The 16,283-nt window shown below is 38.0% G+C and overlaps 1 protein-coding gene across 12 annotated transcripts in view; it reads left to right on the top strand.

Moving 5' to 3' along the window:
• Nucleotides 1-16,283, top strand: part of SOX5 (SRY-box 5) — a 601,783-nt gene that overhangs the window by 501,844 nt on the left and 83,656 nt on the right. For all 12 annotated transcript variants that reach the window (XM_017736702.1, XM_017736703.1, XM_017736705.1 and 9 more), the window contains 2 exons: nucleotides 1-109; nucleotides 12,175-12,260. In XM_017736702.1, the coding sequence (XP_017592191.1) occupies nucleotides 1-109; nucleotides 12,175-12,260 (195 nt within the window). The remainder of the gene's footprint in view (nucleotides 110-12,174; nucleotides 12,261-16,283) is intronic.

The following is a 16,283-nucleotide window of genomic DNA, read 5'->3' as shown; positions in this document are numbered from 1 at the left end:
CTGCCTCCATTAATGATTCCCTTATTCCCTCCAGACCAACGAACCCTAGCAGCAGCTGCACAGCAAGGATTCCTTCTTCCTCCTGGTTTCAGCTACAAGGCGGGATGCAGTAAGTCCTGTAGATTTTTTTAGCTGGAAGTGGGTATAGGGCACAAATTCATGCCAATCTGTATGTAACACCTCACCAAAGGACAAAGCCATTAACTTGCTGAGTTGAGTGTAAAACAGAGGATTAGTTGTTACAGTATGAGAAAAAGTTGTCAGGGATGAAGAATGTGTTTCAACGTAACAGCCAAACATCTCACACTAGAGGTAGAAGGTGCGCCTTCTCTCTGACAAGTCTTTCTGACAAGTGAACATGCTCATGACCACAAACTTGCATCTGAAGAGAAGCTACTTGAAACTTCCCAATAAATTTCAACATTGTTGTAAGAAAACATGTTTTTTCCTGAAGCAGACTGCTTGCTATTTGTGAACTGAGGGCCTATTCTAGTCTCTTTCTTCACACAGAACTCACATTAATCTCAACGGAGGTTCTGCACAGAGATCAAAGATAGCATATGCCTTTCAGTTTGATGGACTAACACGAACTCTGAGGATATTTGTGAGAGCCTAACACTAAAAAATATAGCACCTACTTTTTTAATCTTTGAAAGATTTGTATTGTTCCCTACATTTCCCAGATTTTTCTTTTGAAATTTTATTTAAGCCTTCTATAGGATTTCATGTTCCTGTCAACAGGATTAGAATATATACAAGTTAAGAAATAATGAAGGAACTTTATTTCCATGAATAAACTTAGCTAGAGCATGAATTTCATAGACTTGTTTTCATGCACTTCTGCTTGTATAACTCCTCTGCCATCAGTTTTCTATTGAGTTATCCAGGACTTGCTTGTTCTATCCTTCTCTATCTCCAGTATGGGTGCTTGTTATGTCCGTGTCTCTGTATCCATCTGTATCATTGACTAACTCATTAATTCATCAGTTGGTTTGAGTTACTCAGCACTTGCCACTGCTGCATTTTTGTAAACTTAGAACGTAAAAAGATTTCTTTAGTTAAGCTGGCTTAGCCCACAATTTCAGATTTCTTTCAGCTTCGGAACATCATAGACACAGTACCTGAGCACTAACTTGAGTTCCTTTGGCCACTGACACTTTTTCCTGGTATTTTATAGGCTGGGACCACTATTGAAAAGTACTGTTCCAAACACTTCACATCCCTCAACAGCTGCAATGCCAAAACATAGTCTCATTCAGTTCTTCCAGTGATTTCACACTTGGTCTCTCTTGACTGGGAGAAGTAGTGATTCACATTACAGAATGTGTAACTGTAAGCCACACTGATTATGAATGCTACCATAACTGTAGGTCTGGAAAAGGTCAGGAAAGCACACTGTTAGACATATCTGGCAGATTATATTAGTTCCATGTTAATGAAGTCCGGTTTGGAAAGAAGGAGTTGAGGTCGTTTTTTCCCTTCCTTGTCACCCCAAGACAGTACTACATGCACACTAACTCCATGATAGTTCTACAGTTCCTCACATCTGTGAAGTAGATATGACATTATGTGTTTGTGTAACCTTGAAAATTAAAAGGCAAAAAGAGCAAAGTTTCTGCTGCTGCTGGCAGTAAGGCTTAGAATTAACAGTATGCCAAGATCTAGGACTGAGCAGAAGCCAGTGGAAAAAGACAGCTCTGTGTTTGGTGATTGCCTGGCATGTTTGGCTGAATTTGACTGAGAAGCTGAGGAGAAGAGATAAGTAGCCCAAAGGGTTTCTTCCTTTTACTCACCGTCTAGTGTAAACAAAAACTTGCATACACATTTAGCTACATCTAGAAAGCTTCACCTAGCTGCCTTACACCTAGCTGCATTTAAACCATAACATGTTCACATCAAGTAATGTTTTTGACAGATCATTAAAACATATTTCTCCCACTTTTTTGCTTGTCCTACTGTGTATCAGTCCACAAGTCTTACTTGACTGTAAACCAGAGAGCTTTGGATAAAATTTTGTTAAGTGCTTGAGTGATTTAGGAGACTAAACCTTCATCTGAAGAGTAACAAAGGCACTAGGATCTAAGTCATAGGGGTATTTAGCAAATTCTTGTACTGTAAACTTTAGTGCAGTCACCTGTGCTGTCTTGAACTGAGCTGAAGTGGGTACCAGCATTGTACTGCAACAGAGAATATACAGCAGATTAATTTGCTCAGCTTCTGAATGTGTTAAATGCCTGATTTTCACTGAGTTTGCTTTTGGGAGCAAAGCCTTCCTAGGAACTTCTGAAGACCCCACTAGCATCGTCTCTACATGACTGCCATTCTATGTTTTAAAATTAGTTTATGTGCCTGATGAAAATGGAATCTCACTTCTACATCTCCCCAGTCCTTTTGGAAAAACCTACCCTTCTTTCTGGACTGATTACATTTTTCAGAATTTTTTTCTGTGGCTGATTGATAGAAATTCTCTAGTGATTATTCTATTATTTAATAGCATAAACAACCTGCACAAAGGAATGATAAAAAACTCCATGCAACAATTCCGTTTCAGTCACAAATAACAAAAAACTGTTAAAGTTTTCACATACTGTTTCTCAAAAAAAGGGAGATTTAAAAATTTAGGGGAGAAGGAAGAGAGAATTATTGCAACAACCAGTGTTGTCAGAACTAGCTAGTGATGTAGAGTTCTTTGATTCTGAATATCTGTTGGAGATGTGTTTAAAGGGACATTTATGCTATTCTGCACCCTGCCCCTGTGAGAAGTCAGATCTCCAAAAGGAGACATATGGGCCAAGCTTCTTGGTTAAGCATTCTCAAACTTGCTTCTGTCCAGGCTGGGACCACAGTGACTCTCAGTTAAAATTGCTTAAAATGAGATGGTCCTTTTCATGGAAACACGTTTGGAAGGGATTAAAGAAGCAGTCTGCTCACAGTCGTAACCTTTGGAAGGGGGCTGTGGTTGGAGGTGGTGGCCTCTTCAGCCAGCACAGCCGGAAGAGAATGTGTGATCAAGCCTCAGGGTCAGCAAAAGAGAAGAAATGATGAATAGTTATACTGCTGTTTTATTTTTATTCAGCTTAAATAATAAAACCAAATTAACTTATGCAGTGCTTTCTGATTCACCTGTACCTCCCAAGAGAGGGTCAAATGTAAGTCTCCCAGTGGCTTCAGAGTATGTATGTGGCAGGGTTCCTCAGGCAGTGCTTCCCAAAAGACTCATGACTTACCAGACGGGCTGGAAAGGAGGATCACTGTTTTCTCTACACATACTTTGTTTTCTGAGCATTCAGACTGAAGATAATGCAAAAATAAATTGTAGCAGTTAATAGCAGTGGTCCATTTAGACTCCTTTCGTGGCAGATACCTAAGGTAGACTAGAAGAACAGGGCAGAAATGTACTGATACTTCATCCCCCATCCTTTGCCAGGTTCCAGTGACTGAGGACTCATGAACCTTCTAACCCAGTGGTGGCATCATTGTGTGATATGTTACTGAAAACAAAGAGTTTTCCTCTGCTCGGTTCCAACCTGATTGAAAACATTCCAGAGAGATGAAATGCTCAAAAAAATACAGCACTATCAGTCTCTATTATGAGCAGAGCAAATGATTCAATTATGCTTTTCCAAATCTTTTTTAAAATTGGGTAAATAAAGGGAGGAGAGGGGTAAATATTTTCTCCGTGGTTACATGGCAGGTCATGGTCTTTGGCTTCCAATTTGATGTACTACATTTCCTTTTCTTTCTTTTTCTCCATAGCAGATCATGCTTGGGAGTGGCTTGGTTTTTCGTTTTGTTTTTTTAAACAGATGGTTTGCATTACATAAGGGACAATTTACACAAGTTGACACTTCCCCTTTTTTCTTTATGGCATATTGTGTGGTGGTAAAGTTGGCAGAGATGAAGGGAGGAACTTCTATTAGGATTACATTTCTATTTGATAAAAAGATTCATATTCTGTGGTTCCAGTTAATTTTTAACCTCCATACCTAGATATAATTGCATGTATAAAATATTTAATATTATTATTTACAACCAAAGTATTTTTTCGTATGAGAAAAGTAAGTTGACAGTATGTGATGGGCTATATTGTCCCCAGTTAGCAAGGAAAGTACCGATTACCTACTTATTTGCCCTATACTTACTTATTCATGCAATGTGTGCTATTTGAAATTGAAATGTTTTGATTTTTCATGTGAACCTTTTTATATGTATTTTATTATACACATAATATGTAATTTTTAGGTAGATATATAATGCAAATCTTTTTATGAAGGGCTGATGTTTCAAAGTGAGTTGTTAACTAAGTTAGTGACTGGCAGCATGAGCAAATTTTAGGAGTTGACCCCCGTATCTCAACTAATTAAACTGGTTTTAGCAGCAGGCAAGCACCTTCCATTTCAGCTGATGCCAAAATCAAACGAAGTCCGATTACTGCATTTCCCAAAGCTTCTCCCACATTTCGGCTCCACAGATTGGCTCAGGTCATTTAACCCTTCCTTTGTTCTCCTTCCATAACCTTATTACTTGTTACTCCTGCTGTTGCTAGTTCGGCTCTACTCATGGTACTTACCAGATAATAGACACAACTCCCAGGATTTTAGCAATGGCAAGGGAAATGTCAGCTCTGCTGAGGTCTGAGGAGCTGTTGCTGTTGACTTCACTGAAGTCAGATTTCACACCAGATGATGCAGATCTGCTAGGGCCACTCTTAGAAATAATTAGAATTTATTTACAGCTAATTAATATTTGAGAAGTGCTTTGAAAGCATAAAAATGGTGCAAGTGATAGAAGAGAAAAAGTTTGTATTGTGCCCTTTAAAAACTGCATAGTTCTGCCTCTGAGCAGGCTGCTCGTCAGTCATAGGTAGTGTGATCCTTTTATTAATGCATATATGTATGGATTTGTACGTGGAATATTAAGGCATGGCTGTACCTCCTATATAAGAGATACAAAAGGTAATGAAATAAAGATTTGGGAAAGCACAAGGTACTGCTTCTGGGAACTGGGATACAAAAAAGGCAGAAGGAGGTAGGATGAGAACAGTGTTGTCAGGGTCTTCTTCAACAAATCTAAGTATTAGAATGGACCAGGTCAGAATGTTTCTGTGCTTCTGCATTTGCAGCACTGTTTGCCAGTAGTTTTCCATTCAAATACACAGAGCAGCCCAAATTTTGATGGGTCTTCCCTAATAAGTGATGCTAAGTAAGATTAATTTAGGAAACTGCACTTCAGCACTTCTTAAAACATTTGATCGTCATGTTAAAAGGGAAGGGAAATGTTGAATTGCACCTAAAGCAGTGTGGTGTGTTCTGTCAGTCCTGAGGCTTTTCAGGATGATTGAAGCTGTTGAATTCCATATAGTTTCTTCTGTAGAAGATGAAGAACAACCCACCTTGTTTTCTAAACTGAGGTGTGCAAGAAATTGAATTATTTGGAGATTTTTAGGATTTGTTTCCTTTTCTCAGGAAACAATAGTTGCCAAGTCTTTATTTCCAGAAATAGGATTTATCCCAAGTACATTTTCCAGGCTATTGACAAATTCTCAGGAAAGCTTCTAGATAGCCTTTTATTTGCTGATACCTGTGTTATTTTTATGGTAATATGACAAATTTTGGAAACAAGAATTGTTTTTCTTTGCCCATTCCTCCTGTCCCCTGTGGATGATTTGTTGTAACAAATTATATTGTGTTTGTAGTCAGATGCCATCAACACGAGGTTTTTTGAAAGCACTTTAATCACTATTTCAACCATATCCAATTAGGGGGAAAAAAATCTGAATATACAATAGGTACATTGTATATGTCTTGCATATCAGCTTGTTGCTGCTGTAAGTGTTCTAAATAAAATAATACACAGAAAGTTATTGATGAAATATCTAATTACCTCTTAAAATTGGTAAAATATGAGAGATGAAAAAGTCAAGCCTAATAAAATTGAAATATGCTGAATTTACCGTTCATCTATGTTCTGAACAATAATGTTGATGTCTGATAAAAATGAAGCTCTCAGTTAATTGGTTCTTCACATAATACAATAAAATTAATGTTTAGGAGTTAAATACCATAAACTTCCTCAGGGAAATTTGCTGATGTGTCTCTGTTTTTCAGTCAGTCACATGTTTCATTGTTTAATGGAGTATCATGTGGATTGTCTTACAATTTTACTAGTGCTCAGTGTCCATTTTTCTGTCTTCTAAAGAGACTTGAGTGCTTATTTCTGATTTAACTGTGTCAGCTGTGTCAGCTGACATGCAGGTCATTGACAATCACCAAATCACAAGAAAAAACTATTGACATTGCTATGCTTTTATCAGAATGACAAAAATAGAAACCATGTGTTGCGAGGACCACATACTGTAGCTTCTTTATAAAGATGCTAGTCATCTTCCAGGGCTACTGTTTATGTCTTGGAAAAGAGAGACCATATGACTAAACCCTCATGTTCCCCGCAGGATAAGGGAAGAGTAATAGCATTGTGGATAGAAACAGCAAGAAGGAGGAATTTTTGGTAACAACTTTCCCTCTCCGCATCCATGAGAATGTGTCGGTTCTGTAAGGTTGCAAATGCAACGGAAGGAAACAAGGCTGCAAAATATAAAAACACAACTAAAGATTGTTTCTAAATGAAAGAATTCCATAGCCCCCAATCTCTGTGTGGCTTTTCCTAGTAATTCTAATAAAAACAAAGCAGACAAGCAAAATAATAGGGTCCTGTAAAAACAGGCTGGTAGTTTCAGCTCAGTTTCTAGGCCATGAAAGATGTCTGGTATTACTGCACTTTTATCCATAGTGGGGCAGCAAAATAAAGTCCTGATTTTTTAAATTCATGAATGTGTACAAACCTTTGTGGAAATACATTGGCTTTCCTTGGAAGCTGGAGTTTTTGAATAACTGTAATTTACTCAACAGGTATAGAAATACATTAAAAAATGTGTATCCTGCAATCATAGGATTATTCTGGTTGGAAGGGATCTCAGAAGGCTTGCTTGAAGGCCTCTTCCTTCAAGTGGGGTCGTCAAGGAGATAGGATCAGATTACTCAGGGCTTTATTCAGTTGGGGCCTGCAAAGTTCCAATGACAGAGAGTCCATAACCCTGTTTGGACAGCTTGTTTCAACATCTGGCTGTCCTTGTGGGGAAAATCTCATCCTCCCTTGATTCACATTATGTCCATTGGCTCTTGTCCTCCAAGCAAACCCTGCCAGAAGGAGCCTGGCCTGTCTCGTTGATCACCTTGTAGGGATTGGAAGGTTGCTTTTAGATCCCTCCAAACCCATCCCTTCTGTAGACTGAATTGTTTCTCTAAAAACACAAAACAGGCTCATCTCTCAGCCAGTACTGCCCAGAACTATCTTCAGAGAAAATCAGGGGACCACTTTGGATTTCTTTCTGGAAGCCACTGGTGGTATCTTCTACATACTCTTTGTCTTATTAATTTAAATCCATAATCTCTAGAGACAGAAGTCAGGGAACACTGCTTATGTCCTTCACAGTCTCCCATTACTTTTACTGCACGTCCACCATCACACCAAGAAAATGAAAGGAAAATGAGGTTGAGAATAAGTGACTGGGGAGAGGAGATGCAGTGTCTTTCCTGTCAGTTGGCCATCAGCTGTGATTATTCATTGTAAATACACTTAAGTGACAAATTGAGTGTAAAATTATTGTGGCTTTTTCTAGAATTTGTCAAAAATGGGGGAAGAGAATGTAGAATTCCTTTTCATTCAACAGAATCTACTATAAGAAAATGGTTATTTTGGTATTCTTCATGGAATTTAGTTTAGCATACTGGTCTTGGAAATTATCATTTAAGAGTTAGGTTTTGTTTCATACTCTTCATATTCTTTACACTGTTTTCTTTTTTTCTTCTTCTTCTTCTATGACCGCCACCTTTTTTTCATTTGTTGTCCCTGAGAGATAGGTAGGAGGTAAACAATGAGTTTTTAAAAAACAGTGGGAAATAAATGCCCTACTTCTCCTCTTCTGGTATCCTTTTTTTTTTTAAGAGAAGAAAATTTCAGGAAAAAAGTCAGTATTCTGTTGTTTCATATAATCAGGTTCAACTTAAAAATCCTGTCAAAACATTATAATTTAACATTAGCATGTAACTTGATTTATATAGCAAGTAAGACAATTGTGCCTGCTCTGAAGAGCTTGCAGCCTGTCAGGAGACAAGACAAGACACTAGGGGGGATTACACCATGAAGAGAATAAATGAGATGAGTGACAGAAAAAGGAATACAAAAAACATCTTAAAGAGTTTTGGTGAATGGTGCTCTTATGCTTTATTTTCACTTTTTTTAAAAAAGTCTTAATGTTTTTTAATTTAAAAAACTCCTTTGATAAAACTTCACAAAACATATAAATGGTTAAAGAGCCATTGTTGTATTTCCACAAGTACAGAATCATTTCGTACCCATGAGTTTGGTACCCAGTCAGTTGAAAATCAAGTTCCTAAACACAGGGCTGTTATTTTGTGTGTTGGGACAGGATGTTCACTTGGCTCTGTACCACAGCTTAACTTTTGCAGAAAAGTGTTTTTGGTGGAGGATCATAGGAGAGTTCATAGAAAGAGTGGTTTGAAAGTGAATGTACTTCATGAAAAATCCTCTGGTAAGCAAGATCTTGGAAGATTATTTTGGGCAAGGATGAAGGTGTGATTTGAAATTGAAAGAAGTTGCAGTGCATAAATTATCAGGAAGGAGGTTCTGGGTGTGTTTGTGGAAGACAGACCAGAAGAAGGACGGAGAAATAAAGTATTGGCACAGAGTTGAGGATTCAGCCTTGTGTTTTTCCTTGGTCCACTGGCATTGCCCACAGTGGGCACCAACACCTCTAATATTCCCCATCAGCTCCCCCAGGCTGACTTTTCCTCTTCCCTTCTTTAGCTGCTGCATCACCAGTGCATAAATTCTGTGTTCTCTTTATGTAGCCAGTCTTGAATAATTCTGTTCTTCAAAGTGACGTCACCAACTAGCTGGGAAATAATTATATTTTAGGCAATAATACATCAGCTAATGAAATAATTTTTACCTTGTTGTCGCCATAAAAATCCCAGCCTTTGATCTGCTCCAGATTTTACCATATGGCCTACTCAATAAAACTTCGCTCTGATGCTTTGTTTATACAAAAAGTCCACACATAACAAGAGAGGTATTTTGGAACATGAAACAACTACACTAAATGTTTCTTTTGGTAGCTGAAAGATGCTCCTGCCTGCATGCATTAGATCAGTAATGAATTTTGTAAATGAAAATTTAACATGGTTGTTTGAGATTTTATTGGTGTTTTCAGTGGTACAGACTTGAGAATGGCTTCGGAAATACCTGTTTCTAAGAACTGTATGTCTTGTCTCACATTCCTGCAATGTTCCTAGAGCTTGGGGGAAAAAAAAGGTAGCTACTTCTTAAATCTAAAAATAAGATATTTACTGAAGATGTAATGAAATAGTTAAGACAGGCATTTCTCAGATTTCAAAATTAGCTAAAACTGCTTAGTCAGTAACTTCACTCTGATATGGGAATAAATTTAAGGATAGTAGAAAGATGTACTATATTCTAGAGTAACAGCAAAAAATGTGTATTTATCAGATAAGACCTGAGATCTTTGTTAGTATTTTGAGGGCTGGCAGTTGCTCCTGCAGCTGTCAATATGATGTCCTATGTCAATAAATGAGCATCCTATGTCAATGTCAATATGATGTCCTATGTCAATAAATGAGTGCTTGGCATCCTCATGGATAGGGTCCCAAAACCTTCCCTGTGTCGGAAGTGTCTGAAGAGTTGTCTGTGGGTTTTAATCTTGGCTCTTCCACTGGGCTATTGGTGGGAATAGTGGGAGTTACAAATTAGCATGCTGGACTGAGGTTTATACATGTCTGTGGAGAGAAATGTGGGAGAGTGCATGGAAGCTGATCTTTTAGTATATATGTTTTAATACAAATCATTCAGAACTAGAAAATTTAATGGGCTGTAAAAATCAGCATCCTAGTGAGAAGCTTTTCCCTCATTCTTGGTTGGATTTTTTGGGGGGGGTTTTGTTTGGTTTTTTTTGTTTGTTTGTTTTTTCGTGGGGTTTTTTTTGTTTGTGGTGGTGGTGGTGTTGGTTTTTTTCAGATGAGAATTTAAAAATTTTGTTTTCCTTTATGGCTGTTTTTTGATCAGAATGTCTTCTTTTAGAGAGAATTTTAGAATGATGCTGAGATCAGCCCTTGGGCTACTGGTGGTGTGGAAGCGGCTAAACACCACTGACCCTGACACTCACGGTTTCTTTTTCGCTGTGTCTTCACATGTTTAAGGCCCACTACTTAGGTCACAAGATAGCTCTCCAGAAAATTTCAAGTCAGAAAAATTTTTGTTTCAGTCCATGATATGAAAAGGAAGGTGGGTGCCTCAGAAAGCAAAATAAAATTGGAAAATGTAAAACAGTGGTATTCTCTGGGGAAGAAAAGGAAAACCAAGCGAGTCAGGAAATCTGTTGCCTATTGACAAATAAATAAATAGAAGTGTTGTGACCTGGGGCTGGTGCAAACACTTGGGAATGGGGATGCCTGGGTGGACATTTTAGTTTGCATTGCTTGGCTGGTCAGCCTTGAAGGACTGTGAGGCTTCAGTCAGCAAAGCATTATGTAAGGTATTCTTAAATATAAACGTGCACAGTTAAGATATTTAAGTTAAGTATCTGTTAAGATACTTTGCCAGCCCAGTTTCTGCAGGTCCTCCATTACTAGAAGTTGTGGTATTTAATTGGTAACAGGAGGAGATCAAAATCCTTGAATGAAAAGTCTAAAGAAGGTTATATTAGAAAAGGGAAAAATAAACATTAGCAACTTTCCTGAATGTGTGTACACCAACACAGCTTATTTCTAACATTTAAAAAAAATTAGATAAATTTCTTTCCCTTTGTTTTCTGTTTCCTGTAACTAAGGCTTGATAACATTTTAAATTTTAATTCAATAATAATTATTAATAATTGTACAGAGCACCCTGCATTACCTCGATTGTCTCTTTTATTTTTTCACCCAGTCCATTAAAAAAAAAACACAATAAAGGGGAAAACTTTTAATCTAGCTTTTTAGTGAAATGTACAGGAATATTTAGGTAAATTTTCGTGATAGATTGTTCTGCTTTTTCTGTAATCTTATTCCCACTGGCTGTTTTTGTGCAACAGAAATCAGGCTTGCTACCAGAACAGAGGGACATACAGAAATGCTCTGATGAGCCTTATTTTGGTGGAAAGTGTTAAAACATTTTATCACTTGGATAAACAATATAATCTGTGTTACATTTCTTATTCGTTTTGCTAGTTTTCTTAATAGTTTTGTGGATGGGGTAGTATGAAGTTTCTTTTAACAAATGAGATATGTTAGAAGGGACCAGAAGTGAGCACTCCGTATGATTAAAACGTGCCAGTCTCCATCTCAATTTTTGCCATTTCAGGTAATTTTCCTTTATAAATGCCTGCAATTTTTCTTAAAACCTTTACTGGGTCCCCTTACCTCATTAAGCATAATGCAGTTCTTACTAAAACTGAAGTAGTTTTCCCTCAGAAGCAAAATTGAATCTCGAGTCGTGAAGTGGAGTTGGTACAGGGATTTCAAAGGCTTGTATCTGATTTCCTTAGCTTCACGTGCTTTTTTCCTGTTGTAGGATCAAACCCTGCCACTAAAGAGAGATTTTTTTTTTTTTTTCACCTCAAAGAAAACAGAGTAGTCAATTGAGTACCATTTCTACTCTGTGAGGCTCAGTTTACTAACAGTGAGTGGAGTTTAGTTAACTTCATATTTTGGACAAGCTTGTAAATTTGTTCCCTTCTAATGCTGTGATGTTATCAAGGTTGTACTGTTTTCCTTTTCTTCTCCTCCACCCCCATCTTCTTTCTTTTCTTTTTCTGAAGTGCAGCCTTCTGATCAATGTGCACTTTTTTTTTCCATTTCCCTAAATACATCATGAAAAAGGATGAGGTTTCCGCCTTAATTGCTTGTGCCTTTTATTCACATTCCTCTCTCAGCCAGAATTGTGAAAAGAGTGTTAGTAAAAGGCTGCACAATAGAGCTTTTCATTAGGCCTCAACAAGGCACACAAAAGAAGGCTTTTGGAAAGAGAGAATGCAGGACTTTAATTTGCAGGTGGAGAGTAGATAAAAGGTGCTGACGCCTCTATTATTCTCTTACTTAGGTGACCCCTACCCCGTTCAGCTGATCCCAACTACCATGGCAGCTGCTGCCGCAGCAACACCGGGCTTAGGCCCACTCCAACTGCAGGTAAGTCCCAGCACAATGCAGAGGAGGCAAAGGTTAAGTAAATATGAAAACCAGTTTTCTCTTCCTTTGGAACACAATGCAATTAACAGGGGTTTTGGGGCTGTTCTCTTCACATAAAATTTGCATCTGAAACAAAAGAGTCATCAAATGATAACACATTTTCCTTTTATCTTGCTGGAAGTTTTTGTTACATTTTTGTGTCTCAGTTGTCTACTACTACTCAGTTGTTAACTACTACTAGGTTTGTACTTTGAATTTCCTCATAGCAGTACGTTTGCTTTTCTTATTGACATGGTTTAACCCCAGACAAACTCAGTACTACACAGCCACTCGCTAACTTGCCAAAAGTGGGATGGCAAAGAGAATCAGGAAATGCAAGGTAAAACCCATGGGTTGAGATAAGAACAGTTTCATAATTGATACAAAGTAAAATACAATAATAGTAATAGCCACAATTGTAATGAAAAAGAGAGAAGAATAAAACCCAAGAAAACAATTGCTCTCCACCTTCTGACCATGCCCGGCCTGTTCCCAAGCAGTGGTTGACCCCTCCTGAACAACTGTCCCCAGTTTATAAAATGAACATGATGTTCTCTGGAATGGAATATTCCTTTGTCCAGTTCAGGTCAGCTGTCCCAGCCTTGCTGCCTTCCAGTGTTTTGTGCAGCTTCTCACAGACAGAGCATGACAAACTTGAGAAATCTTTGATTTAAAGTAAGGACTACTTAGCAACAGCCAAAACATCAGTGTGTTATCAAATATTATTCTCATCCTAAATCCAAAACACAGCACTGTACCAGCTACTAAGAAGAAAGCCAGTGCTGTCCCAGCTGAAACCGGGACACTTTTCCATTAGATCGTTCTCATGCAGGCTGTAAAATACCGAAAGGAAATAGATTGTCAGGCAGAAAAGCTCTGTCCTGACAAGCACTTTTAAACTGCTCTTCAGAGCAATAACTGGCCCCTCCTACTGTGTTTTATGGTACCCAGAGCATTTTAGGCACTGCTGTATTGCAGATAATTAGTGATTATTCTAATTTAACATAGACAATTAGAAAACAGGTGGAAAGATACAAAAGGGTTTGAGTTTTTTTCAGCTACATTAAAGAGTTGACCTGATGGCCAGATGTATCTGATTCAGACTGTCAGTATTCTGAATTTTGGAGGCATTAGTGTCCATGGGTCTTAATGATAGCAAGTCTTTGGATATTCCTGAACAGCTACAAAACCCTTGTCAAGTCAGTGGAATTAAGCAAATGTGATGTCCATTGCCACAGTGTGAATTTTGCTACCTGCCGTGTATTCTTGGCTGGTAGGATGAAGCCAAGTAATATTTGGGACTGAGAGGAAATCAAGATCCAAATCATCTCTAATTCTGCAAAGTCTGGATTGCCACTCTTTTCTAGAAACATAAAAAACCCCAAGCTCTCCATTGCAAATGCATCTCTCTGCTCATTTTTATTTGCCAAGTCACATGGAACAGCAGAGCTTTATACCTGCTTGGAAAGGCTCGGCATTTATAACTGGGATGTGTGAAATGCATTCTCCAGCTCAGTTTGGCCCACATCAGTATGAAGTAGACATCAGATATTTCAGTTGTTTGGCCAGCATACTAGAGCGTGGGATATAGTTCTGGGGTCCTTTTCTTTTTGCTTTTTTTTTTTTTTTTTTTTTTTTTTTTTTTTTTTTTTTTTTTTTTATATTTTTTATTTTAACACAGCCAGCGGAAGTTAGCTGAGTTTCACAGAAATAGCTGCCAGTGTGTAAGCTGACACATTCCATGCACCACAGAGGTTAATACATTCATTCCTATTGTGCCTTTGTATGAAAAGCAACATTGTCTGAGTGTTAGTTTCTGATTCTCTGAGTTACAAATACTGTAGGCGGCTTAAGAATCATGGGAGCCATAAAAGTCATCCCTCTGAAATGAATTTTGAGGCGTAACGTCAGTATTGATAAAGTGCTTATAATAGTCGAACACACGAACAGACATATGGAAGAAAGAGGGAGGGAAAAAGGAAAAACAAACATGGAGCTAGCTAGCAATGAGAAAACAACGATCTGATTCTAATTCTTATTTTTGCAGTCATTCAAGCTAGTCCTAAAATAATGCATCAGTGCTCTGGTAAGATGGTAGGATGGTGTACTTTCATTTCAGGACCAGCTTTGGGCTGTATCTATGCATGCTGTGGGCTGAAGTATCCTGATTAAAATAGGCTTTATCACAATGACAGTTTTCTTGTTAAAAGGTGGGCTTTGTGCAAAAGTGACTGCAGTCATAAATATCTTAGGATGACTTTAGGTTATGGAAAATTTGAGAACCTCAAAGGCCTCTTGTTTCTGTGCAAAGGAGAACATTAAAATGAAAATATTGACCAAATTCACCTGTGTTGTTTTGCTACATGTCTGGAATTAGAGGGAGAGTTTGGCAGCCAGTCAGTGGGAGAGTCTCAAATTACTAACTCAGTAGACTCTCTTATATTTTTTAGATCTGGTGTCTAAGGCCATGTATATGCTAGAAATTAATTGAAGCTGATTTTGTTTCACATCTTAACAGTGATTTTTAGCTATCAGTGCAATCTATCTGATAGAAGTTGGACATGCCTCATAACTTCTAGTGCCATTTGGAAGAGTCAGGCTAGATTTCCTTCTGGAAAGGTTTTATCATACAGGACTCAGAATGGTTGCTCATCTATGCTAACATGAATGGAGCTGAACTTAGTTGCTAGACTAGAGAGACTGTGCCTTCCAAACTCTGTTCAAATCCAGTTTAGCTCAGTGATGACTTTGTTGAGTCATAAAGAAAGATTCATGATGGTTTTGGTCCAAACTCACCTTTAGATGGCTTCGGAGTCTCTTTCAAGGAGAAACACTTCTTACTTCAGACATTCCCCTTCATTACCATAATGCTTGTTTCCCCTACACACCCTCTGTGTCCTGGTCAGCAGACAGTAAAAGGTCAGAAAAGTGGAATGTTCCTTCTTTCCTTCTTTCTCTATCCTCCCTATCACTCATCTTTCAGACTTTGTGTACTTAAAGCAGGGGAGATCAAAGGACCTGACACAATGCTCAGTTTGTTGCTCCCAGCAAAATTTGATACACAACATTATCTCAGTGAAGACAAAGCCAAGGAATTTTTCTTGTTTGTTTGTGTAACAATAAACACATCTTTGTTATTCCATTAGAGAATTTTAGGTCAGGTCATGGTGTTTGTAGTGTACTATGAGGTCAAGAGGAAGTACTTTTTTTATCCCTGGTTGTCAAAATTGAAATTTTGTTTTTGTAAAAGAAATGCGCACTGTATTTATGGAAGAAGAACTAACACCTGATTGTTTTTCTGTGGCAAGGAAACTCTTTGTCAGTGAAAATGTAATCTCTCATTTTGAAATCCCCTGTTGGTTTGCAGTGACAGCTTTGTAATCCGAAGCCCCCTGTTTCTCTCCCTGTCTTTGAGTCCCCACTGGGGTGTACAGATTCTGTCATCTGATATCTGCCACAATTAGCCGTGCGGGATTGCCTTGATTTCTAGTATCCACAGAGAGACTAATGACTCAACAAATGGAAGCTAAAACTTAAAATTGTTAGATGTTGCAAAGGGAGTAGATGGATGGGGCCGTGTTGGAAAAGCTGGAACTAACAGTGCAAGCTTGACCCTGTCCTCTGATAAAGTGCTGTCTATCAGCCCTGTGTATTCACTCATTCACACATTTAATGACAAAAATGCCATTTGGAGAAAAAAAGTGGTTTAACTTTCCTCTGTTAATGAGAAAACTCAGTCCTGAACTTTACTGCGGTAAAATCCCTCTGGGTAAGCACATGAGTTTCTTACGTAAATTTTTTCCCCTCATAAACATCATCTGGTCTTGTTCTTCAAGAGTGGTGCACAGGATGGTGATTATGTTTCAAATAAATGAGAAAAAACGTGAACATAAATTGTCACTGTGTTTTACTGAATAAGGCTAATGGCTCAAAAGTACTATTGTAAACCTTATATGAACATGATATTTTCCTATATGGTTCAGC

Source organism: Corvus brachyrhynchos, unplaced genomic scaffold, assembly GCF_000691975.1.
Source record: "Corvus brachyrhynchos isolate BGI_N302 unplaced genomic scaffold, ASM69197v1 scaffold246, whole genome shotgun sequence".
Taxonomy (NCBI): Eukaryota; Metazoa; Chordata; class Aves; order Passeriformes; family Corvidae; genus Corvus; species Corvus brachyrhynchos.
Note: the sequence above shows the minus strand (reverse complement) of the source record. Positions and strands in the feature narration are given on the sequence as shown.